General features: G+C 49.6%; 1 protein-coding gene across 1 annotated transcript in view; it reads right to left on the bottom strand.

The window, feature by feature from the left end:
* Window positions 1-19,775, bottom strand: part of LOC145342026 (matrix metalloproteinase-15-like) — a 194,474-nt gene extending 174,699 nt beyond the window's left edge. The window contains exon 1 of the mRNA XM_080187171.1: window positions 19,622-19,775. Coding sequence (XP_080043297.1) covers window positions 19,622-19,657 — 36 coding nt within the window. The 5' untranslated portion in view covers window positions 19,658-19,775. The remainder of the gene's footprint in view (window positions 1-19,621) is intronic.
* Between the last annotated feature and the right edge of the window lie 4,442 nt (window positions 19,776-24,217).

The raw sequence follows: 24,217 nt of genomic DNA, 5'->3' as shown, positions 1-24,217 counted from the left end.
TCTTTTCACAGCACAGGTAGTCAAGGGCAATAATAGAAATACCTAATGGTCACGTGGTACTACATATACAATAGGGCGTAATCTTACCATTGCGCCCCACCACCAATGAGCGGGCTGATTTCTCGCCTCTCGTGATCTTAGCAGCACAGGATATCCAGCGCGATCAGCCTCATGCCCCTTTCAGGTGCAAAGCTGAATATATTATTTAAATATTTTTATAACCAAATTTAAATAGAATTAGCGAGCCTGGGACTCAATTGTCTGGGCTCATTTGCCTGTGTGGCTTCGCTGGGAGGGTTCTTTCTGGCAAGGATCAGGTATGGGGTCCCCCATTAACGGGGACCAGATGTGATCGCCTGGCCAGTACATCATAGGCCACTGAGAACTCCCGGACGATGAGGGGAGGGGGCAAACTCAGAATGGGCCAGTCGGGGGGGGGGGGGGGGGGGCAAAATCGCCGCCACTCCGCAACAATGATCAATGGGGAGTGAGGGAGGGGGAGATCGCTACTTGCTCCGCATAGCGATCAGTAAGGGATGGGGAATTTGGTCCACCCAGGCAGTGCCAGGTTTAGGCCAGAGGCCAGCAACAGCAGCAGAGACTGTGACAGGTCTCTGCTGCTCTCAGAACAGAGATCTGCACATATGCAATGGTACCCTCTGCTGCCATCAGCTGACTTTCAGGTAATTTAAGCCCCACCAGTCCTCTTACAGGTGAGAAACTGATTTGAGCATTTTTTCATGCACCAAATGCATCAGACTTAACATTTGGACTCACTAAAAAACAGATCCAAAACTCTCCATTTTCACACTCATTCTGGACTTAGAATTTTTTTTCATAAGACCACCCCAGGAATCTGACCTGAGTCCCACAGCAAGGTTACAGGTATTCTAAAAAAAATTCCAAAACAAACATTTTTGAATAGTACATTTAAGCGGCACAGTTTCAAATCTGCAAACTCTCTCAATTGCTCCTCTCTCTATTCCTCTACAAATATTGCAAGGTAAACAAAATGGCTTTCCTAACTGTCCAGCAATGCATACCAGCAAAAAAATGTTAGAGATTATTGATTTCTGAAATCTCTTGCTCATCTCTCTCCCAGACTGAACATGTGGATAACTTCTTGCAGGCTGCATATTCAAACCGTCCAGTCCTGCTGAGTGCCTTTCACAATGGTCAAGCAGACTTCAGTTATACTGAGGTCTGGCCAATGAACACATCAATGAACAGGTAGCAGGGGTGGGACCTCTGATTTGAAGACTTGGGGGCTGGGTCAGAAGCAGACATAGATTCGTAGACATTTACAACATAGAAGGCCATTCAGCCCTTCATGTTCACACAGGTCAACAAAGATGACTCCGCATCAATCGAGGGATTGAATTTAGGAGTCGGGAGATAATGTTGCAACTTTATAAGACGCTCGTCAGACCCCACTGTGTGCAGTTCTGGTCACCTCACTACAAAAACAATGTGGAGACCATTGAAAGGGTGCAGAGGACATTTACAAGGATGTTGCCTGCATTGGGTGGCATGCCTAATGACGATAGGTTGAGGGAGCTAGGTCTTTTCTCCCTGGAGAGACAAAGGATGAGAGGTGACCTGATAGAGGTTTATAAGATGTTGAGAGGTATAGATACGGCGGATTCTCAGAGGCTATTTCCCAGGGCTGAAATGGTCGCTACGAGAGGACACAGGTTTAAGGTGTTGGGGAGTAGGTACAGAGGAGATGTCAGGGGTAAGTTTTTCACCCAGAGGGTGGTGAGTAAGTGAAATCGGCTGTCGTCGGTGATGGTGGAGGTGAACTCACTGAGGTCTTTTAAAAAACTTCTGGATGAGTACATGGGATTTAATGGGATTGAGACTTATAGATAGGTCTGGTAGGTTGGGATATGATCGGCGCAACTTGTAGGCCGAAGGGCCTGTTTGTGCTGTAGTGTTCTATGTTCTAAATGCCATTTCCCAGCACTTGGCCCAAAGCTCTGGAGGTTATGGCAGCACGAGCGAATATCTAAATACCTCAAATGTTTTGATAGTTTCTGACTCAAGGCAGTGAGTTTCAGATTTCCACCAACCTCTGGCCCAAATATCGTCCATCTCCACCCAAGTACTCCCCTCATCCAACCCGCCTACTTCCCTCACCCAGCTATTCCTGCTGGCCCAACCTAACTAGACACCCTACTGCACCGCCCCCCCCCCCCCGCAACTAAACTCACCCAACTGACAATCTTCCTGATGTGGCTTGATTACCCATACCAACCACATCTCCCTATCCCCCCCCCACCCCCAAAACTGCATGTTGTTTTGTGATCTTAAGTCCTAGCTGAAAATAAACCGTATCATTAGATCGGATGAAACTTTGCAGGCCTCTCGCTTTTGATCTGGGCCTATTACTTTGATGTTTAGGCTCCAGATTATACTGTAGCACCTGTATGCACTGTGAAAAAAAAGGTTGGCAAGAACACGATTCAGATTTTTAAAAACTGAGTAAAGACAGGAAGAAGGAATATCCCATTTTCCAGTTAGAAACTTTTCTGGTGTCCTAATTCCAGTTATCCATTTATCTGTGACGTTGTATATAATAATCTTTTGGTCCTTACTTATTATCCTTATTATTGTTAAAAAAAAGACTAGATCTGATCACCAGGTATAAAAGATGCAGATCAAAAATTTTTTCCACACCTTTAAAATCCATAACTACTACCTCAATAAAATCACATGCTAACAATAAGACATGATGTAATCCTCTGACATTGTTACAAAAGTTTTCACACTTCTCACTGATCTCAGTTAGCTCCGTATACTCTTGTACACTATCTTGTACATTGATCTTTGTTAGTCAATATATATACTCTTCAGCATCCATGTCTTTTAGCAGGAAGTTTGATAAGTAGAGTGAGCGAATTGTCTGTGTCATTTTAAGACATTCGGCTTTTCATCAGATTTTAATCATATAACGCCATTAATTCTTGACTAACACTTTGTTGAAAAACATCAGATCTTATTAATGGGATACAATAATGTTCTGAATGGTTAACTATCGATTAACTAAGTTTCTAAAAATAATTTCCTTATCATCCTCCATGTTGAGTTTCATTTGAGCTTTTTTCACAGGTTTAATCAACAATATTGGCTTTGCACTACAGACTACTTCAGCACTTAATGGTTTACTCCAGCTATTTCGCATGGAATCACTGCTCTCTTTATAGTGACCTCACTGTGTTATCATCAAGGTGAAGAACTTGAAGAATACAGAAAAAGTAGAAAAGTCATCAAACAGGGAATTAGGTGGGCAAAAAGGGGTTATGAAATGTCCTTGGCAGGCAGGATTAAGCAAAATCCCAAGGCATTTTCTACATGTATTAGGAAAAAGAGGGTGGCTAGAGAAAGAGTTGGTCCACTCAAGGACAAAGGAGGAAAATTATGTAATAACTCCATGGAGGTGAAAGTCCCGTCACCAAGTAACTCCATTTGCACCATACATCTGTACACAGCCGGTTCTCCAGTTGCTCCCTGCTGAATGCAGGCTGGGAGTCTGACACATCTGCTTTCAATAGGAAGCATGAGACGCCATTATTTAACCATCAATTAGGACTTAACGGGCAGTTCTTTTCATGTACCCAACGAGTAAAACGAACTCAAATTATCTTAGGAACAAATTAAGAGGGGCAGTCCCCCAAAAAGGAAGGGGGGACGGCCCAAACAGAAACCAAAGTCCAAAGGAAACTTAAAACATTAAATCAAAATGTGGTTGTAAGGGTCTATAACACACACCACCCCTGCAGTGCCCAGCAGGCGCGGAAGGCGTCAACTGCACCCGTGGACACCACATGCTCCCTCTCCAGGGACACGTGGCCGCGAACGTAGCCGTGGTAGAGGGGCAGGCAGTCGGGATGGACAGCCCCATCGATCACCCGCTGCCTGGACCTGTTGATGGCGTGTCGCACCAGGCCCAGCAGCAGGTTCACGAGGAGGTCGGTGTCCCGATGTGCCCCTCTCCACACCAGTGCCCATAGATCAGGAACGTGGGACTGAAGTGCAAACAAAACATCAATAAAGGGTGTTGGAGAAAACAAAAAAGGGTGTGCAATCTATAACACAAAACATAGACATGGTCCACGGACTCCTCGAGACCACAGAAAGGGCAGTCTCGGGAGCCCGTGTACCAGAAAAACCTACGGTTGTACGGCACCGCTGCATGCAGCAACCTCCACCCCAGGTCCCCAAGGTAATTAGGGGAGATACCTCCGTAGAGAGACCTCCATTGCCAACAAGGCCCGCCAAGGTGTAACCGGGCGACAGGCGAGGACATGGTAGTGGAAGGTGTGCAGCAGCTGCCCGTACAGGAAACGTTTCCACGCGGTGGAAAAGGGCACGGAGGTCATTTCCGCGAGACGGCTTATGCGGTGGGGCATTGTCTAGGCTTCAGGCCAATGTGGAATTCCATCCCAACAAGGGAACGCTCGGACAGGATCCCACCGCATGCCTGAGCTGCCTCGAGCCCGCGTGTGCACTTGGGGCCGAGCACGACCATCTTAAGGTCTTGGATGGCTTTAGCCGCGCGCCAGACGGCCACCCCCGCGCGCTCAGCCAGCACGCGAGGGTTCATCCAGCCCGCTCCTCTGCCATCCAGCACATCCCCGATCCTGGTCACCCCGGCGCTCACAGCCCTCCATTCCGCCAGCCACCTGAAGTTGTAAGGCTGGAGGTGCGGATTCCTGAACAGCGGCTCTCGCATGATAGCCGCTACTCCTGACAGGGGAGAGCTACGTCGCGAGGTGACCGCGTTCCAGATCATGAGGAGGTCCTGGTAAATGGGCAGCTCCCACAATGAGGTCGGAATACACCCCAGGTTGATGCGCAGGAGCTGCACGTCGTAGTTGAGGCTGTACAACTGGCGGAAGAAATACATCGCCAGGACACACCATCGTGGAGGAGGCTCAAAGTACAGGTATCTCTGCAGGGTCTGGAGGCAGAAGGTCGCTACCTGCGTGCGGAGGCACATCAGGCCTTGGCTGCCCTCCTCAAGTGGGAGATGTAGAACCTCTGCAGAGACCCAGCGCAGTCGATTGTCCCAGAAGGACTTCTGCATGTTTGTGACAAATCCGGGGGAGGCGTCAAAGCGACCAACCGGTACCACAGCTGGTTTATGACCAGAACTCGCGCCCTGTAGGACAGCACTCGGAGCAGTCCTGTCCAGCGAGCCAGGCGGACGGAAACTTTGGCCTCCAGCTCCCACCAGTTCTCTGGCCAGGATTCCTCGGCTGGACAGAGATGGACCCCCAGGTAGAGGAGGTTGGTCCCGCTCCAGGTGAAAGGCCTGAGCTCCTCCGGAAGGGGGTTCATCTCCCAAGGACTGACCAGGAGTCCGGAACACTTGGCCCAGTTGATCCTAGCAGAGGACACGGCGAAGTACACTGCCTGGCTTTCTCGCATCCTCCGCAGGTCAGCCGGGTCCATGAACATGAGAAGCACGTCATCGGCGTAGGCCAAAAGGACCACCCTCAAGTCCGGGCCACGCAGAGTCAAACCCGGCAACCTCCTCCGCAAGAGGCGCAGGAAGGGCTCCACGCATGTGGAATATAGTTGGCCAGACAAGGGGCAGCCCAGCCGTACTCCTCTCCCAAAGCAAAGTGGCGCCGTCAGCGACCCGTTAACCTTAATCAGACACTCTGCAGCAGAGTACAGTAATTGAGTCCAGGCGACAAAATGCGTCCCGAACCCGAATGCCGGCAGAGTTCCGAGTAAATACTCATGCTCCACCCTGTCGAACGCCTTCTCCTGATCTGAAGTCAAGAAGGCGCTCGACAGACCAGCCCTCTGGGAATGGTGGATCAGGTCCCGGACCAGATGGATATTGTCGTGGATCGACCGGCCCGGGACCGTGTAGGACTGGTCGGGGTGGATCATGCGGTCCAGCACGGATGCGAGGCGTGAAGACAACACCCGGGCGAAGATTTTATAATCCGTGCTGAGGAGACAGACTGGGCACCAGTTTTTAAGTTGCTGGAGATCTCCCTTCTTTGGCAGCAGAGCTATGACTGCCCTGCACCACGAAAGGGGCATCCCCCCGGTAGCAATGCTCTCCCCCAGGACCCCCGCGTAGTCGCTCCCCAGGATGTCCCAGAGCGCCCTGAAGAACTCCACGGCCAGCCCGTCCAGCCCCGGGGCCTTTCCCCATTGGAGGCTGTCGAGGGCGCCGGTCAGCTCGGCCATAGTGATGGGGGCCTCGAGTCTGCCGATGCCCTCCGGGCCGATTTGCGGAAGGTCCTCCCACAGAACTCAGCAGGCATCCTCACTGGATGGATCCGGAGAGAAGAGAGAGGTGTAATAATCCCAGGCGACAGCCCGGATGCCCTCCGGATCTGAGACGGGGGAACTGTCATCAGCCAGCAGCATAAGGAGCTGCTGACGGTTAGCCCGTCCTTTTTCCAGCGAGTAGAAGGAGGAAGAGCCGCGGTCCAGGTCCACTCGGAACTGGAGCCGCGACCTCATACGCGCCGCGGGAACCAACGAGTTACAGGTCCCACAACACGTCCTTCTCCCTGTACTCCAGACCCAGGGCCAGCTCTGCGTCAGGCTGACTGAGACATGCCTCCAAGTTGAACAGCTCCTTCTCTAACTCCTCGAGCCTGAATTTCCGCCTCCTCGTCGACCCCCTCGCGTACTCCTGACAGAAGGTACGGATGTGAGTCTTGCCCACATCCCACCATAGCCTCAAGGAGGGGAAGCCTCCCCGCTTCCTTCTCCAGCCGGCCCAGAATCGATGGAACGAGTCCAGGAAGCGCTCGTCCTCCAGCAGCGTGTTGTTAAAATGCCAGTACGCGGAGCCCCCCCCCCCCGGCGCGAGACGGAACAAACGCCGCCCACACCAGGTGGTGGTCCGTGCTCGGCACCTGCCGCATGGAGGCCGATGGCACGCCGGACACGTACGCCCTCGAAACGTAAAGGCGGTCGATTCTGGACACTCCGCCTCCAGGCTTCACGAAGGTGAAAGCTCTGGAGCCAGGATGGAGGTGTCTCCAAACATCCACCAAGTTGTGGGTCCCGAGCAGGTCCCGCAACTTCACCATCGCCGGGGTGCGCCACAAGGGGCCGACGCGGCCTCGTGCCTCGAGGGTGCAGTTGAAATCCCCTCCCCCCCCCCCCCCTCACCATTCCAGGTGCCAAAGGGCTTCGTCTCCCGGAACGGTACGGGTTTCTTGCGGGAAACACACCACATACTTCCCGTCATGGAGAACCGAGAAGCTCTGGAACCTGCGGAGTGGTTCGCTGCCAACGTTGATGTTGGCTATGGTCACCTTCATGGCAGAAGCATCGTGCCACCATCACCACTTATCTACTTACCTAGGGGAGCGCTGGCGCAAGTCGCGCCAGTCCACTCCCTAGAGAGCCCGTTGAGGAACTCCTGTACCCAACGCCACTCTCTTTCAGTCAGGTCCGACGCGGCCTGCGAGGACCGGACGAGCAGCCCCAGGTCCGACCAACGGTCGAGGGCCAGTCGGACGCAGTCAGGGCGGCTAGAGTGGGTCCTGATAAAGGCCCTGAGGTCCCCAGTGGGGATGAGGGACGTCTCGGTGAGGGGCACGAGGGAGTCACCCGCCTCGCTGAAGGTGGACTCCGAAACAGACCTCATGCCCACCACTGAGCAGCTGACCTCCTCGGGACCATCGCCCTTCGACTCCGCATCCCCCACCGCAGGGCGTACGGCGGGCGACACGGAGCTGCCAACAAGCCCTGGCTCCTCCCTGATCCCACCCCCAAGATTGGCGAAGGAGGGGTTCCCCGTGGGCTCTTTAATTTTTGCTTATGGATCCGTGGCCGACGGCGGCTCAGTCCCCCACTCCGCCTCCGACACTTTGGCACCCCACTGGTCTGGAGATCCCTCCGGTATGACATCAGGGGTGTCCAGCATCAGAGATCGGGACGGAGACGGGGGGCCTTCCAAGCCACCGTCGCCCAGGGACCCGAACAACTGGGTGCCGCCGCAGTCCCCCAGCAGTTCAAGAAAGAACTCCTCGGTCGTACTGAAACTGACCGGGCGGAATGAAACCACGGGGGTCCTGATCTCACCCGGCCCGGGGGAGTTCCGCCTGAAGGACTGCAGCGGCACGTTCTTTTTCTATTCTTTTCTCTTGCCCCCGACTTGGGGGCAAGGTACGAAGATGGGTGGGGGCAGGGCAGGGGATGGTACGAACTGAGGGAGGGGTGTAGGCGCCGCAACTTCCAAGCTTTGGCAGGGGGTGTGGGGAATCCCACTGATCTCAATTTCCCCTTCCCTCGCAGTGTGGCACCTCTTCTTTAGGGGTAACACCCCTCGCACTTTGCCCCTCCCCTTCCTGCCTCGCCCCTTAGCGTTCCCTTCTCTCTCCCCGGGAGGTGTGACTGCTGCCGGCTCGGGATCGCGCTCCCTCCCATGCCCGGACCCGGGATCGCGTGCATTTTCGACGCCGGACCCAGCTCTAAGCGCTGAGGCGCCCATGGGCCCGGTAGACGGTTTTGAGGGGGGACCGGAGGCATTCTTTCTTTTCCCCGAGGCGGCAACTGGGGTGACTGGGGTGGTGGGGGTCGGCGTTCTGTTTCCCCCCTTTCTTTCACCGGGGTCTTCTGGCCGCACAGAGGCTCCACTCCCTCCCCGCCGGCAGCCAAGGTGGCAGCTGCTGCCGGCGTGGCCTCGCCTTGCAGGGGGCCAGGTGGTACTCACTTGGGGGGGGGGGGAAGAGGAGGCTGCAGTGCCCTCTGCGGCCGCCTTGGTTTGGGGGTCGGCAGCTTTGGAGGCGGGGCAGTTTTTCTCCTTTCAAGCATGGCACCGCACGCCGTCCACAGACCAGAAGACCCGGTAGACAATGCCCCTGAAAGGGACATTGAAACCGCCCTCCAGGACCTCCTCCCGGGCCAGGCGGACATACACCTGGCGCCGGAAGTAGACATGTTTAAGGGCAGGATCTCGCAGGCCGAGCGGGATCGGCACTACCTCGGACCTGACCTCCCCCAGTAGATGGAGGTGGGGGAGGTGGAGCTCCATGGGGAGGAAGGGCGGGATGTTAGAGATTACTAATCGATGGGCGGTGGCCTCAAGGGGGTCCACTGCCAAGAACATCCCACCCACCGTGAGCCCCTTTTCCAGGGCAAGGTGGAGCGCCCACTCGGCCTTCAAGAAGAATACAGCCTTGCCGTACATCTTTGAGGCCACTACAATGGCTGAGGGGCCGTCAACCCCAGCCACTGCGCGAACACATGCCTCGATTGTCATGTTGGGGTGGGCGTAGCATTTCACCTGAGTTGTTTCGTTATTAATTTAAAGGGTGGCAGGGGCTTTAGCTGCTGCCACACCCACGTAAGTGGCCCTAGAGGGCCCTGACACCGGCAACAGTGTCGCTGTCACCATTGGTTTAATACTAGGTACTACGCCCACCCCGAGATTGTCCAGATGTACGGCACAGCGTATTGTCCTATTGTTCTCCATGGGGCGGGTGTGCAGGGATGGTTGTCCGAGAGGCCTCTCCGGCCTTCACAGTCAGGCACAGACAGGGAAGGGATCGTGGGTATGGTAGACGGGATTGGGGGGGGAGCGGTCTCTTCCCTAACTATTAGAGGGCAGAGAGGGAACAAGGGAGGGTGGGGTCCAGGTACTCTCTCTCTCTCCTCTGTGTCAGAGAGAGGGGGAGAGAGGGGAATGGAGGAGCAGGAGAGAGGACAGGGGACTGGGCACTAAATGAGGCCGGTGCCCCAGTCAGGAGGAAGAAGGGAGGGTGCCAATGTTGGGGGCAGCAGCAGCAGCAGATGGGGGGGACTTTTCCTTCTTCAGCCCTGTGAACCAAAGAATGCAAGAGTCCACGGGTGTCTTCACCCCCCCCAACCTCTGTAGATGGTGAATAAACAGACTTTTTTTTAAAGTCCCCCCCCCCTCTTCCCAAGGCACAGGTTCCTGACAATGGGGGCACCAGCCCAACAGCTCAGTCCTTTGATGTTCTGGGATACAGTCTTCCTCTCCCCCTCCTCAGAGGAGAGGACTTTCTATTGGCTGGATGACCAGTGAGGGTGATGACTCTTCCTCTCTCCTTTGGATGGTGATCACTTCTCAGCCAGCTCCTTCCTTCTTTCCTTTCTTCCTTCTTCCTCAACAGCAAGCAAGTACTCCAGATGAGAGCTGTACAGTCAGCTCTCCAGTTGCTCCCTGCTGAATGCAGGCTGGGAGTCTGACACACCTGCTTTCAATAGGAAGCATGAGATGCCCTGATTTAACCAATTAGGACTTATCAGGCAGATCATGCTCTAATAAGCCAACCTCATTAGCCTGGCTAAAGTCATCAAAGGGAGTGGGTGAGATCCTTAATGAGTACTTTGCTTTGGTATTCACAAAGGAGAGGAACACACTGATTGATAATGTCTCGGAGGGGTACGTAAATCCTCTATAGCAAATCATGACAAGGGAAGAAGTGTTAGGTGTATTAAAAAGCATTAAGGTAGACAAATTCCCTGGGCCAGGTGGCATTATTCCAGATTACCGAAGGAGACAAGAAAGGAAGTTGCTAGGCCTCTAACAGAAATCTTTGTTTCCTCATTGAGCACAGGTGAGGTCTCAGGGGATTTCAGGATAGCCAACGTTGCCCTGCTATTTAAGAAAGTTAGCGAGGATAACCCAGATAATTTTAGGCCAGTGAGCTTGAAGCCAGTGATGGTGAAATTGTTTGAGGAAGTTCTTAGGAATAGGGTGTATACACATTTGGAACTGAATGGTCTTATTAATGACAGACAGCATGGTTTTGTATGAGGGAGATAATGCCTCACTAATGCTATTGAGTTTTTTGAGGAAGTGACAAACATGATTGATGAGGGAAGGGCCATGGATGTTGTCTACACAAAATGCTTTACTCATTTACTAAGTAAGCATAATTGTGGTACTGTAGTTTATGTTGACTTTCACAAAAGTTTTTTTGTCTTCAGAATACTTCTAAGTAGGTTGAAACCAAAGTTAAAAAACTCACCTCCCTATAGGGGGGGGGTCCTGCATTTTGACATCAGTTGGTTTGCTTTGTTTTTCGCTTTCAGACCTCCCCCATCACCATCCCTCAGTGTCAAGTATTAGAGAATTTAGTCAATCTATACATTCTCCTTTGGTATTAATGACAATGGTTAACGCACCAGGAAAAGTAGTAAGTTCTGGGCAAGTGCTTAGAAAGTATGACGTATGCCTTTTTGGTGTCAACATGGCTGTTTCATATATAAATCATAGAATCCCTACAGTGCAGAACGAGGTCATTCGGCCCACTCTATTCTCCAACAGACCATCCTACTCAGACCCACCCCCCACTCTATCCCGATAGCCCGTATATGTACCCCACTAATCCTCTAACCTACACATTTTGGAAAACTAAGGGGCAACTTAGCATGAGCAATTCATCTAAGCTGCACATCTTTGGTCATATACATGACAGGTAATGGTCACATCACTCACAAAAGTGCCATAGACATAACAGTGACCTTTCATTCACACACATTTACCACATCTTACAACAGATAGGAAACTATATTTCAAAACCTGTGATAAGATGTTCAACTTTCACAAAAACGTATAATTAGATCCTTACAACATCAGTGAAAATCATAAACTGTCATAAAGCACAATTTCACTTAGTCACTGCAAATCAGTGGCCCCAGTTTTTGGGAAGACTCCCGACCAGAAAAAAAGTTGTTCAATCAATAATCCAGTTTCAAGTTGAATTATTATCTTTTCTGGTCTAAATTGTACACAAATGTCAAAGCTACTGATTACAAGCAAATCACTGAAAATCAGTTGCTTGGGTCTGGATTAAATTTTAACTTAAAATCATAAAGACCATTGGCAAGGCTGCAGATGTAAACAGCAATCTTTAAACTGAAATCAATGTATACATAAAACGGCAATATCTATAAGGAAAATACATGTCATGATGCCTATAACAGTTTTCTCAATAGTAAATGCACTTCCAAACAATAAAACTAATATTGGTACTAAAGAGAACGTGGTAGAAGAAAGTCTAGCATCTTGACAATGAGACACATTGGCCAGAATTTATCATTACGGACAGTATAATGGAGTGGGGATTTGCACCAGTCATATCTGCGTAATCTGCACCACAATTCACCGCCACTGTTCACTTAAAGAGCAGGCACGTAAATAATGCCGTTATCGAGTCTCCAGGCATGTGAATCGCCAGAGGTGATCACAGCTCTGTGCCGTTAACAAGGGGGAACTGCATTTAAACGCTCCCTCTATACTCACAGCCAGTCATGCCAGGAACATGGCACCATGGAGACCAGCTCCATGGTTTAGTGAGGCAAACCTGGAACATTGCTGGCCTCTTTTTTTAAAGATGGAACATTGCTAGAGCCATGTAGGAGAGGCAAGCCATCCTGTAGCTTGGGAGGGAAGACAACCAAAGAGCAGGGAATCCAATGCCACATGGGAGGCGGTGGCCATGGCAGTCAGTGGCTATGGACTGACACACAGGACTGGCACCCAATGCAGGATGAAAATGAACAATCTAATTTGGGCTGCAAGGGTGAATCTCCACCCACCTTGTCCTGACAGCAGTCCTGTCTATCCACTTTGACCAAGTCCCAAAGTCATCCAGCACCTGATCCTCCTGCACTCTCTTCAAATCCCTCTGCCAACCCCACTCTGCTTGGCGATGCACGGTGCAGATCTATGCCACCCATTCCCACTTGCCCTCACCCCTGCATCCACCAGCCATCAAGCTCTCAATCAACACCTTATGTCTCCATAAGACGGCCCACAAATGAAGGGAATGGGAAAAGATGGGTGGCAGAAACCCTGAGTTAAGCCTTCTGCTCCCGTTTGACAAATGAGCAATCGAGTTCACAGGGAAACTGCCCAAAAAGGCTGTGAACAAAAGTGATGTTGGCATCGCCACAGAAGAGAGGATTCAAAACCCTTGATCCATTTAGATCTTTGTCAAGTGTCGATTTGCCCAGACGTCTGTCCCTTCCTAGCACTTATCCATCTCTTGCAGGAACACCACCAGGTGAGGCCAGGGCCTCCAGAGCCAGCCACCCTGTGTCCACCGCAGGCTTACCTGCGACCCTGCCAGCACCTCAAGGGAAAACTGAGTACCAGCCTGATATTACAGGCATCACCCACACATCCAAGAGCACAGGCACAGATCTCAGTGGGTAGAATTAGCAGAGGGGCTTCGGGGTCATTTTCTGGTGAGCACCACATGACCTCTGGGGTACATCTGGCGGAGGTGGAAACATCCACGATAACATGCAAACAGAGGTCTGTTACATTTAAGGACACAGCTGGCCCCAGCCAGATGTTGGGCTACTGGAAAAAATGTTCACAAAGCTGCTGGGAATGCAAAAGCAGAGCCAGTGACTGCAGGGGGCGGGGGGGGGGTGCTGTCAGGGACCTTCCAGCAACTGTGAGGCTGTCTGAAGGAGTCCACAACCATCAGGTGAAGGAGATGGTACTGGCATTGCGTGCTGCCCAGGCCAACACTGCAAAGGTGGCAACTACAGTGGAACGTGTGGTGCAATAATTGACAGCCATGGGTGGCAAGGACCAAGGCGTGGGCGAGTCGCTGAGGACCATGACTGAGGGCATTGGAAGCATGTTTGAGATACAGCTGGCAATTGCAAAAAGCTATATCTGTGACCCCCAAAAGTCAGTCGGGACCCCCAGGTCCCAGCCCTCCAGGTAATGCCTGCCAAAGACATCAAAGGCCACGTGACACAGAACACAAAACACAGGTTACCACCTTCACATCCAATGTGCATCCTAAGACCACTGAGATATAGCGCCAGGCCTCAGAACAGGGCATTGGTAAAAGCAGACACTGTAGTTAGAAAGGGTAGAATGCACTATTATTGTTATATATTATGATATCATAAATATTATTAAATAATGAGTATTGCACTCCAGAGCCATGACTCTTCTGTCTGTGACCCATCTCACACACAGGTAGCCTTGCACCCCCACCTGCAAAGGCACAGAGCATCATACAGAGCAGGACCCTTAGGTCCACCAAGTCTGCACTGACAAGTACCACTGAAGTCACATGTACCTCATCTCCCAGCATCTGCGCCATATCCCTGGGTACTGTGGTTCTCAGAGTGCTCAGCTGAAGACGTCGTAAAGGTCATAGTTTCTGGCCCCCAAAGGCAGTGCATCCCAGGCTTCCACAAATCACCAGGTACTGACTGTCCCCACAAATGTCCAAGACCTCTGTTCCTCACCCTAAAACTGTGCCCCCTCATGACTGCCATCTAACAAAAAGAAACAGCTGCTCCCAACCACTCCTGGATCAGTGGACTGCACGGTGGTGCCCCCAACCCACTTTTAGACATGGGCCCAGACATCCATGTGCTGTCAGAGTTCAGGGAGAAGTCAGATTTCAGCAGCACCAGGGAGCTTCACAGCTTATCTCACAACAAGTCATCATCACCCTCCTGCCTCAACATGACACCCCTATGCACATCAGCATGGCATGACATCAATGTGACAGCATCAATGCGACACCATGCCTCCTAATTGGTTAGCCTATGGGTAATGAAGCCCTCCCTCATTCTCCTGCCCTGCCTCCACCAAGTCATCCTCAGCCTCATCTTCTACATCATCCTGGTCTGCCTCCTCTTCCAGGGCATTCACCTGGTCCTCTTTCTCCACCAGAAACTCATCTCCAAACTCCATGGCCTGGGACTCAGCATCTCCCTCTGCGACTGGATCCTGAACTTCCTAACTCACAGACCACAATCAGTAAGGATAGGCAACAACAACACCTCCTCCATGATCATCCTCAACACCAGTGCCCCACAAGGCTGTGTTCTCAGCCCCCTATTATACTCTTCGTACACCTATGACTGTACAACCAAATTCTCTTCCAATTTGATTTTCAAGTTTGCTGATGACACCACTGTAGTGGATCAGATCTCAAACAATGATGAGACAGAGTAAAGCAATGAGACAGAGGATCTGGTGAGCAGGTGTGGCAACAATAATCTCTCCCTCAATGTCAATAAAATGAAGGAGATTGTCACTGACTTCAGAAAGCATAAAGGAGAACGTGCCCCTGTCTATATCAATGGGGACAAAGTAGAAAAGTGTCGAGAGCTTCAAGTTTTTAGGTGTCCTGGTCCCCCCATGCCGACGCTATTGTTAAGAAACATCACCAACACCTCTACTTTCTCAGAAGACTGAGGAAATATGGCATATCAGCTACCACTCTCACCAACTTGTATAGATGCACCATAGAAAGTATTTTTTCGGGTTGTATCACAGTTTGGTGTGGTTCCTGCTCTGTCCAAGACCACAAGGATCTACAAAACGTCGTGAATATAGCCCAATCCAACATGCAAACCAGCCTCCCATCCACTGACTCTGTCCACTCTTCCCATTGCCTCGGCAAAGCAGCCAGCATAATTAAGGACCACACGCACCTGTGTCTGAGGTCACTACCAACAGACTTAAGAACAGCTTCTTCCCTGCTGCTGGATGGGCTTACCTTGCATTAAGTTGATCTTTCTCTACACCCTAGCTATGACTGTAACACTACATTCTACACTCTCTCATTTCCTTCTCTATGAATGGTATGTTTTGTCTGTAGAGCACACAAAAAATGACTGAGGCTTTAAAAAAGTTTTTTGCCTCGGTCTTCACGGAGGAGGACACAAATAGTTTGCTGGATATTAAAGATAGAAGGATGGTAGGAGATGAGGGCCTTAATGCGATTACTGTCACTAGAGAGGGAGTGGTTGATAGACTAACAGGACTGAAGGTAGGCAAGTCCCCGGGACCAGATGGAATGCATCCCAGGGTTCTGAAAGAAACAGCAGAGGTGATAGTGGATGCCTTAGTAATTATTTATCAAAATTCACTGGACTCCGGGGAAGTGCCAGAACATTGGAAAAGAGCTAATGTTACACTACCATTTAAAATAGGTAGCAAACAAAAGGCAGGGAATTATAGGCTGATTAGTTTAACGTCTGTAGTTGGAAAAATGCTAGAATCTGTTATCAAAGAATAGCGAGGCACCTAGAAAAGAATGGTTTGATCGAGCAAACACAGCATGGATTCGTTAAGGGGAAGTCGTGTTTAATGAATTTATTGGATTTCTATGAGGTTGTGACTAGTGCGGTAGACAGAGGGGAACTGGTGGACGTGGTGTTTTTAGATTTCCAAAAGGTGTTTGATAAGGTGCCTCACAAAAGGTTGCTGCAGAAGGTTAGGGTGCACAGAGTTGGGGGTAAGGTGTTAGCGTGGATAGAGAATTGGCTATCTAATAGGAAGCAGAGAATTAGAATCAATGGGTGCTATTCTGGTTGGCAGTTGGTGACCAGTGGAGCGCCGCAGGGATCGGTGCTGGGGCCTCAACTGTTTACCATTTACATAGATGATCTGGAGGTGGGGACTGAGTGTTGTAGGGTGACGAAATTTGCTGATGACGCCAAGATGAATGGAAAAGCAAATTGTGTGGAAGGTGTGGAAAGTCTGCAGAGAGATCTGGGTAGGCTAAGCGAGTGGGCAAGGACCTGGCAGATGGAGTATAATGTTAGCAAGTGCGAGGTTATCCACTTTGGTAGAAATAATAGTGGGAGGGATTATTATTTAAAAGGCGAAAAGCTGTAGCATGCTACGGTGCAGAGGGACCTGGGGGTCCTTGTGCACAAATCGCAAAAACACAGTCGGCAGGTGCAGCAGGTGATCAAGGCGGCGAATGGAATGTTGGCCTTCATAGCGAGGGGGATAGAATATAAAAGTAGGGAGGTCTTGCTGCAACTGTACAGGGTACTGGTGAGGCCGCCGCTGGAGTACCATGTGCGGTTTTGGACGCCGCACTTGCGGAAGGATATATTGGCCTTGGAGGGAGTGCAGAGAAGGTTCACTAGGTTGGTACCGGAGATGAGGGGGTTAGCCTATGAAGAGAGACTAAATAGACTGGGTCTGTACTCGGAGTTTAGAAGGTTGAGGGGGGATCTTATAGAGACATATAAGGTAATGAAGGGGATGGATAGGGTAGAGGTAGAGAGATTCTTCCCGCTTAGAAAGGATAGCAGGACTAGAGTGCACAGCATCAAGATAAGGGGGGTGCAGTTTAGATCAGAGTTGAGGAGGAACTTCTTCACTCAAAGGGTGGTGAATCTCTGGAATTCTTTACCCGTTGAAGTGGAGGAGGCTACCTCACTAAATATATTTATGTCACGGGTAGATAGGTTTCTGATAGACAGGGGAATTAAGGGTTATGGGGAGAAAGCAGGAAAAGTGGAACTGATCCACTTCAGATCAGCCATGATCTTACTGAATGGTGGGGCAGGCTTGAAGGGCTAGATGGCCTACTCCTGCTCCTATTTCTTATGTTGTTATGAAACAATACTTTTCACTATCATCATAGATGTGACAATAATAAATAAAATCAAACCAAAATATCATCCCATTGCTGTGCCATGTTGAGGACCACACAGCTACCATCATGATGCAGGAGACCCTCTGACAGCCGTACTGCAAGACATCACCAGAGTGGTCCAGGCAACAGAATCATATCTTCAGCAGGCCAATGCACTGTTCAGTGATGGACCAGGTGGCAGTGTTGGCCTCATTATATTACTCTACCTTGGTATCAGGTGCTCCAGTTTCCTCCCACACCCTAAAGATGTGCTATTAGGCTGATTGGTGTAATAAATTGTCCCTAAGTTAGTTTTCCCTCAATGTGGAATGCCATAAGCATAGATAAGGGTCATGGGTGGAGAGGGGACTCGTAATGTTAAAATGGCGGTGCAGGCTCGTTGGGCCAAAGGGCCTGTTTTGTTCTTTGATCTTTAGGTCTCTGCACTGGTGTAATGACCTCAGCAGGATACTTGTCCCCCATGAGCCACCCCAGCAGCCTGGTGCACAGGCTGCTTTAGTCCTTTTATGGCAGACAAATAACTGAGATGTCTTGTTGGTACAATCAGTATTTATTTAAGACACACAATCAATAATCACCCACCCATAATTATCAACAATAAGTTATCTTTACAGAAAATACTAGAATCCAAGTCCAGTACAAGACCTTGATTTAGCTTTGCATGACTGGCAACTATCCAACCAGATATTGGCCTTTATCTGTGCGCTGGTCTTGGTCTTGGTCTTCTGCGTAGTCTGACACTCTGGCTCTGGTCTTCCTTCCTTCTCGGGTGTGGTGGCTCTCCTCGCGCTGGTGGTCGTTGTTGATGGTCACTGGTGTTGTAGCTCGTTCATGGGGTCAAAGAAAGAACAAGATTCTTGGTTGTGCAGCACCCTTTATACCCCATTGGGTTTTACGCTCCTTTTGGCCATTGCCAATCGGTCAATTAGAATTATTGTTTCTCTAATATGTAAATATCATGGACCTCAATACACTGAGTACAATTGTCAAATCTACAGAGAATACCAAACTTGGCAACACCGTAAATAGTATGGTGGATCGTGCCAGACTTAAGAGGAAGTATGCAGACTGATGAAATCAGCAGACACATAATAGATCCAACTTAATGTGAATAAGTATAAAATGATGCAGATTGGGAAGCACATTGTTGAGAGACAGTATAACATTAATTATTTTAAGGTTGCAAGAACACAGGGACTGGGGGTGCATGTTCATAAATCCTTGAAGGCGCCAGGTCAATTTGATAAAGGGTTAAGAAAGGGTATGAGGTACTCAACTTTGCAGACGCATTCAAACCAAAAGTAAGGAAATCAAATTAAATCATTTCAAATCATTGTTTAGACATCAGCTAGAGCATTGGGTATAATTCTAGGCACCACAAGTTAGGAAGAGATCAAGGTTTGGAGATGATACTAAGGAGGTTTACCAGTTTTATACCGTGGGGAAGGGCTTAAGTCTTGCAATTAAATCAGATAAATTGGAATTGTTCCTCTTGGAGTGGAGATGGTTAAAGGGATATCTAATACAGATATTAGGAAGGGTTTTGATATCATAGGCTGACAGAAACTTTCTCTAAATGTAGTTGGTATAAAATATCAGATTTAATAAAACTGGCAAAGGTTCAATGAACAACTTCTCTTCACACAAAGGGTTGCTAAGATCTGGAAGGTATTACCTAAAAAGTGTGAAGGAAACAAATTCAATGGAAAACTTTAAATATAAACATGACCAATTTGCAACATCATGGGAAGTCCAAGATGTGGACCTAAATTAGATGATTCTTTTAAGAAGCTGCCACAGAATGCAACAAACAGCTCAAGTGACTCCAGTAAAATTCGATGGTTATAACACACTAGCAAAGCAAAATAAAAGCACAATTTGGCACTTTGGGCTGCAATTCCTGGGCTTACTGATCACTTACAGCCAATTGGAAAATTTGGATAGCATTGGAAAATTTGGATAGCATTGCAAACTTTGATCCTCCCTTTCACGCTTGATTTTGTATTATCCATTTTATATGCTCAAATAATGTGAATTTGATTAGAAATGGCAAAATTCATTATTTGCACAATGTCACTTCCAAATGGCAAGCTAGACTAGCAACGCTGACCAAATATATCTCAATCATAGACAGCGTATTTTCAAACAATTTCGGGTGTAGCGTACAGATTTTTGCGGGCCCAACCTTTTCCGACAACCGTGACTTTTATTTGGCTTACCTCTCCTGACGTCGCTACCCTTAACCCACTTTCCATCCTTGGTTCCTTCCCTGACACGAATTTGTCTCATTTCTTCATCACTTACCAGTTCAATACCTCATTCTCCCCCAACAAGATGGCGCCCTATCCAACCGCCAGCCAGAGAAAGTTAGGCTCCAACACCAGCAGCAAGAGCACGCAACTGCAGACTGAGTCTGCGCGCTTGGAGAGGGCGTGTCGACAGGGGAGTGAGTCTGCGATAGTGAAGAGCGTGAGCGATTAAGGATGTAATTGGTTTTCAGGTAAAGAGCGGGTGAGGGATGTGTTTGCGGCCCTCACATGCTTGTATATAGATCTTGCTGTGTTAGTAAATCTGGAGCGGGTGGGCGATGGTGCAGAGAAGGCGTCGTGCCTGTCGTATTTCTGGGTGGCAAGATAAAGGGCTAACCATTTGGAATTAGGAGCAAACCGACGACGCAGAGACAAAATCAAAATGGCAGACGGAAAAAGGGAACGTCGCCATGCTGTGTTATTATGTCAGGCTACCATTGAGAATAAATCAGGTGTCACCACCCCCTAAAGAGGCTTGTGTGCGCGAGAAACTTCAGAATCTGTACTCAAGGGGCGGAGTGGACCAGGCGCAGATCTTTCAGTCCTAAAATGTTATAAATTTCACAGTATGGCATCATGCTGCAGGCATAAAGTATAGGCAGATTGGTTTGGAATTTGTGGACTGTTTTAGACTGTCAGAAACCATGGACTGCTGGAAACTCTTCATTTACTATTCTTGATACAGGATGACTGATGACTGTTGCCTGTGATTCCAAACCAATTTGCCTACATCTTATGCTTAGTGCCATGCTGTCAAACTTATAAATATTAAATGCATCATAAATGAGGTGGCTGTAGGAAGGTGATCTTTCACATTTGAAGGCATTATCTTTAAAATTAGAGAGTCAGTAGCATCTATCTAGACAAGGAGACATTTCAGGGATGTTCTTTCCAAAAAAGGTTCCAAGGGTGGAATTTTATGAAGAAAATTTGAAGGTCTGAATGAGTGAAGATAGGAGAGTTTCACACTTTTTTGGGCAAGTTTGAAAATGTGATCTTATGGCATTAAATGCCAAGATGTGATTCTCACCATTGGGGGTGGGGAGCCTCAGGAGAAGCTGGCTGTTGAGCTCTTAAGGGCACCATTGCAAAAGCTTACTGAGAGATCTCCTGCCAACTTTCCCGTCAACCATCCCACACCAGGACATGAGGACTCTACACCACCACCCACCCCCCCCACTTTGCAGAGTTCTCTCCCACCTCTGCAGAGCTCCCCACTTGTCTCCCCAATATCATGGCTCTGTCCCTTTGACACTGCCCTGGCACATTGTGCCTGATGGTAGTGCCCATCCCCCAATCACCCGGGGGCTTCAGGTGCCTCGAATCTCCTCCAGCAAGGCCCACATGTCTGGTCTCCGTTGGTGGGTACCATATGTGATTCTTGTCAAGGGTGAACCTTGGCTGGTGAGCTGGTAAACATAAGTGAGCTCGGACAATAAAGTTTAAAGTTCACTTATTAGTCGTAAGTAGGCTTATGTTAACACTGCAATGAAGATACTGTGAAAATCCCCTACCCGCCAAATTTGGGTCCCTATTTGGGTACACTGAGGGAGAATTTAGCATGGCAGAGTTCACGACTCATTAATGACATGCAAATCATATCATTAATATTCGGGCACAAAGCCAGATTCAATGGCAAAACAATACCGGCATGATCAGAGGAGATAAAAAACCAGCTGCCAACCTGATTGTTCATCTCCTGCCCAATCTTAGTACCTCGCTTCACTGAAAGTCAGATGGGATGAGGTAGTAGAATTGTGCCACCAGTGTCAGAAAAGTCTGAAAACAGGAGTAAATTGCACTAGTCTTTTCGGTGTGCCCTCAACACCATTGTTCAACACTTAGTGCAATGAAAAATCCACAATACGGTTCTTGCCAATTGGAGACTTCAAGTGCATGACTCATCTACACTGGCTGCAGCTGAGCGCTTTTAGGTGCCGGGGGGGGGGGGGGCGTCTCCATTAAAACACTAATGATGCACACTGTCAGTCATGCCAGGAATATGGCACCCCAGGAAGCAGCTTCTTGGTTTACCAGGGAGCTGGGATCACTGCTAGAGGAGAAGAGGGCAATATTGTTTCTCAAAGACGGCTGGTGGGCCAGGGGTCAGCCTGGCACTGTGGTCTGGGAAGTGGTGCCAGCACTGGTCAGTGCCCACACATCGGCACAGAGGACTGGCAGCCAGTGCTGAAAGAAGATGAGTCACTTAATTTGGGCAAAGGTGAGTGTCCATTTCATGCTGACATCAGTCCAGTCCGTCACACCGGCAGTGTCTATGTCAAGCCACTCCCTGTCTCCCTGCAGTGTCCCAGCACCTGATCCCCTAGCACCTTCCTCCCACGCCCTTAACAACACCTGCCTGGTGAGGCATGGCCAAGACATACCCCACCCAAACAACCCCACCGCTGATACCCCGGCCTTTCTAGCCATTAGTCTGTAAACCTCCACTGACCCCCACCACTTCTGTCCCTGCAGGAGAATATGGCCCATAAAAGGAAAGAAAGAGCAGGGGTGGGGTCCCCGAGCCTTGTATCCTCACTGCTTTCAATGAGCGAGTCATGGAACTGTCGATGGACGGAACTGTAACAGACAGCCAGGTCGGAGTGCACTGCAGAATTGAGGTGCCATAAAACCTTAATTATTATGACCTAGCCCAAGTAAGCTGCAATCTGCCCATAAACATGCCCCTCCGTTGCACTTAACAATGTGTCTTGTGTTGCAGGAGACAACCCAGATGAAGCAGACTCCATGAGAGTCATCGCCCCTCCCTGCTGCCCCCGCAGAGAGCCCGAGCAACATCTCAGAGATGGCATAGGCATCACAGGCATTAGCACAGATATGGTTAAGTTAGTAGTGAGGCTTCTGGGGCACTTGCTGGTGAGCAGCACACAGTTAACGTTGCACATCATGTCCAAGGGTTCGGGCATACAGGGGTCTGCTGCAGCCAAGGAAACAGCTGGCCCCCAGCCAGGTGCCAGGCTGCTGGGATCTGTTATCCTGAAGCCGCTAGAGATGTGGCAACAGTGGGGAATGCAGCACGGGCTGTCACAAAACTGTGGCAACCACAAAGCTTTTCAGAGGAGTCCCACAACCTTCAGTCGCAGGAGTTGGTACCGGCATTGCGTGGTATCCAGGCCAACGGTGCAAGAGTGGCAACTGCAATGGAAAACCTGGGGCAGGAAATGGTGGCACTTGGGATACAGGGTAATTTGATAAGTTGGACTCATAATTGCTTCGCAGTAGGAGACAGAGTGTGGTGACAGACGGCTGCTTTAGTGACTGGAGGCCAGTGACCAGTGGCGCTCACAGGGATCTGTGCTGGACCTGCTATTGTTTGTCATTTATACTCTTTGCGGGGGGGGGGGGGGGGGGGCGCTGGTAGGATCAGTAAGTTTGCCGATGATACAAAGATTGGCTGGGTGGTTAACAGCGAGGTTGAGTGTCTTGGGTTACAGGAAGGTATAGACAAGATGGGCAGATAAGTGGCAGATGGCATTTAACCCTGAAAAGTGTGAGGTGATGCACTTTGAAAGGAGTAATTTGACAAGGAAGTATGCTATGAAAGGTTTGACACTGGGAAGTTCTGAAGAACAAAGAGACCTTGGCATGTTTGTCCATAGATCTCTGAAGACGGAAAGGCATGTTTAAAGGGTGGTGAGAAAGGCATATAGCGCACTTGCCTTTACCAATTGGGATATAGATTACAAAAGCAGAGAGATCATGATGGAGTTGTAAAGAACTTCGGTGAGGCCACAGCTGGAGTACCGTGTGTAGTTCTGGTCGCCACATTACGGGAAGGATATGAACACACTGGAGGGGGTGCAGAGGAGGTTTACCAGGATGTTGCTTGGGGTGGAACGTTTAAGTTATAAAGAGAGGTTGGATAGGCTTGGGTTGTTTTCTCTGGAGCAGAGAAGACTGAAGGGCAACCTGATTGAGATGTTCAAGATTATGAGGGCATGGATAGGGAGCAGCTGTTCCCCTTAATTAAAGGATCAGTTACAAGGGGACACAAGTTAAAAATAAGGGTTGGGACATTTAGGGGGGACTTGGGGAAAAACATTTTTACTCAGAGGATGGTGATGGTCTAGAATGCACTGTCTGGGATGGTGGTGGAGGTGGAATGCCTCACATCCTTTAAAAAAGTACCTGGATGAGTACTTGACATGCCATAACATTCAAGGTTATGGGCCAAATGCTGGCAAGTAGGATTAGGTGGATTGGCCAGGGCCTGACATGCATTGGCACAGACTCGATGGGCCAAAAGGCCTCTTCTGCACTGTAGGATTCTGGGTCCAAGATGTGGCCAAGTCTCAGAAGACAATGGCTGACAGCCTCGTGAGCATGCTCAAGCCACAGTGGACCATGGTGCATGCCTTGAGAGCTTGGTCCAGTCTCTGAGGACTTCCAGGAGACCCCCATACTGGCATGAGCAACCCAAAACCCTGCACCATGCAAGCCCCAGTGCCCCCCCTTCCTTGCACCCCACGGTTTGGTGTTCCCTGG

The sequence above is a fragment of the Carcharhinus amblyrhynchos genome, chromosome 4 (assembly GCF_965287045.1).
Source record: "Carcharhinus amblyrhynchos chromosome 4, sCarAmb.v2.hapA, whole genome shotgun sequence".
In the NCBI taxonomy this organism is placed as follows: Eukaryota; Metazoa; Chordata; class Chondrichthyes; order Carcharhiniformes; family Carcharhinidae; genus Carcharhinus; species Carcharhinus amblyrhynchos.
The sequence above is the reverse complement of the archived record's forward strand: the minus strand, read 5'-3'. Positions and strand labels throughout refer to the sequence as shown.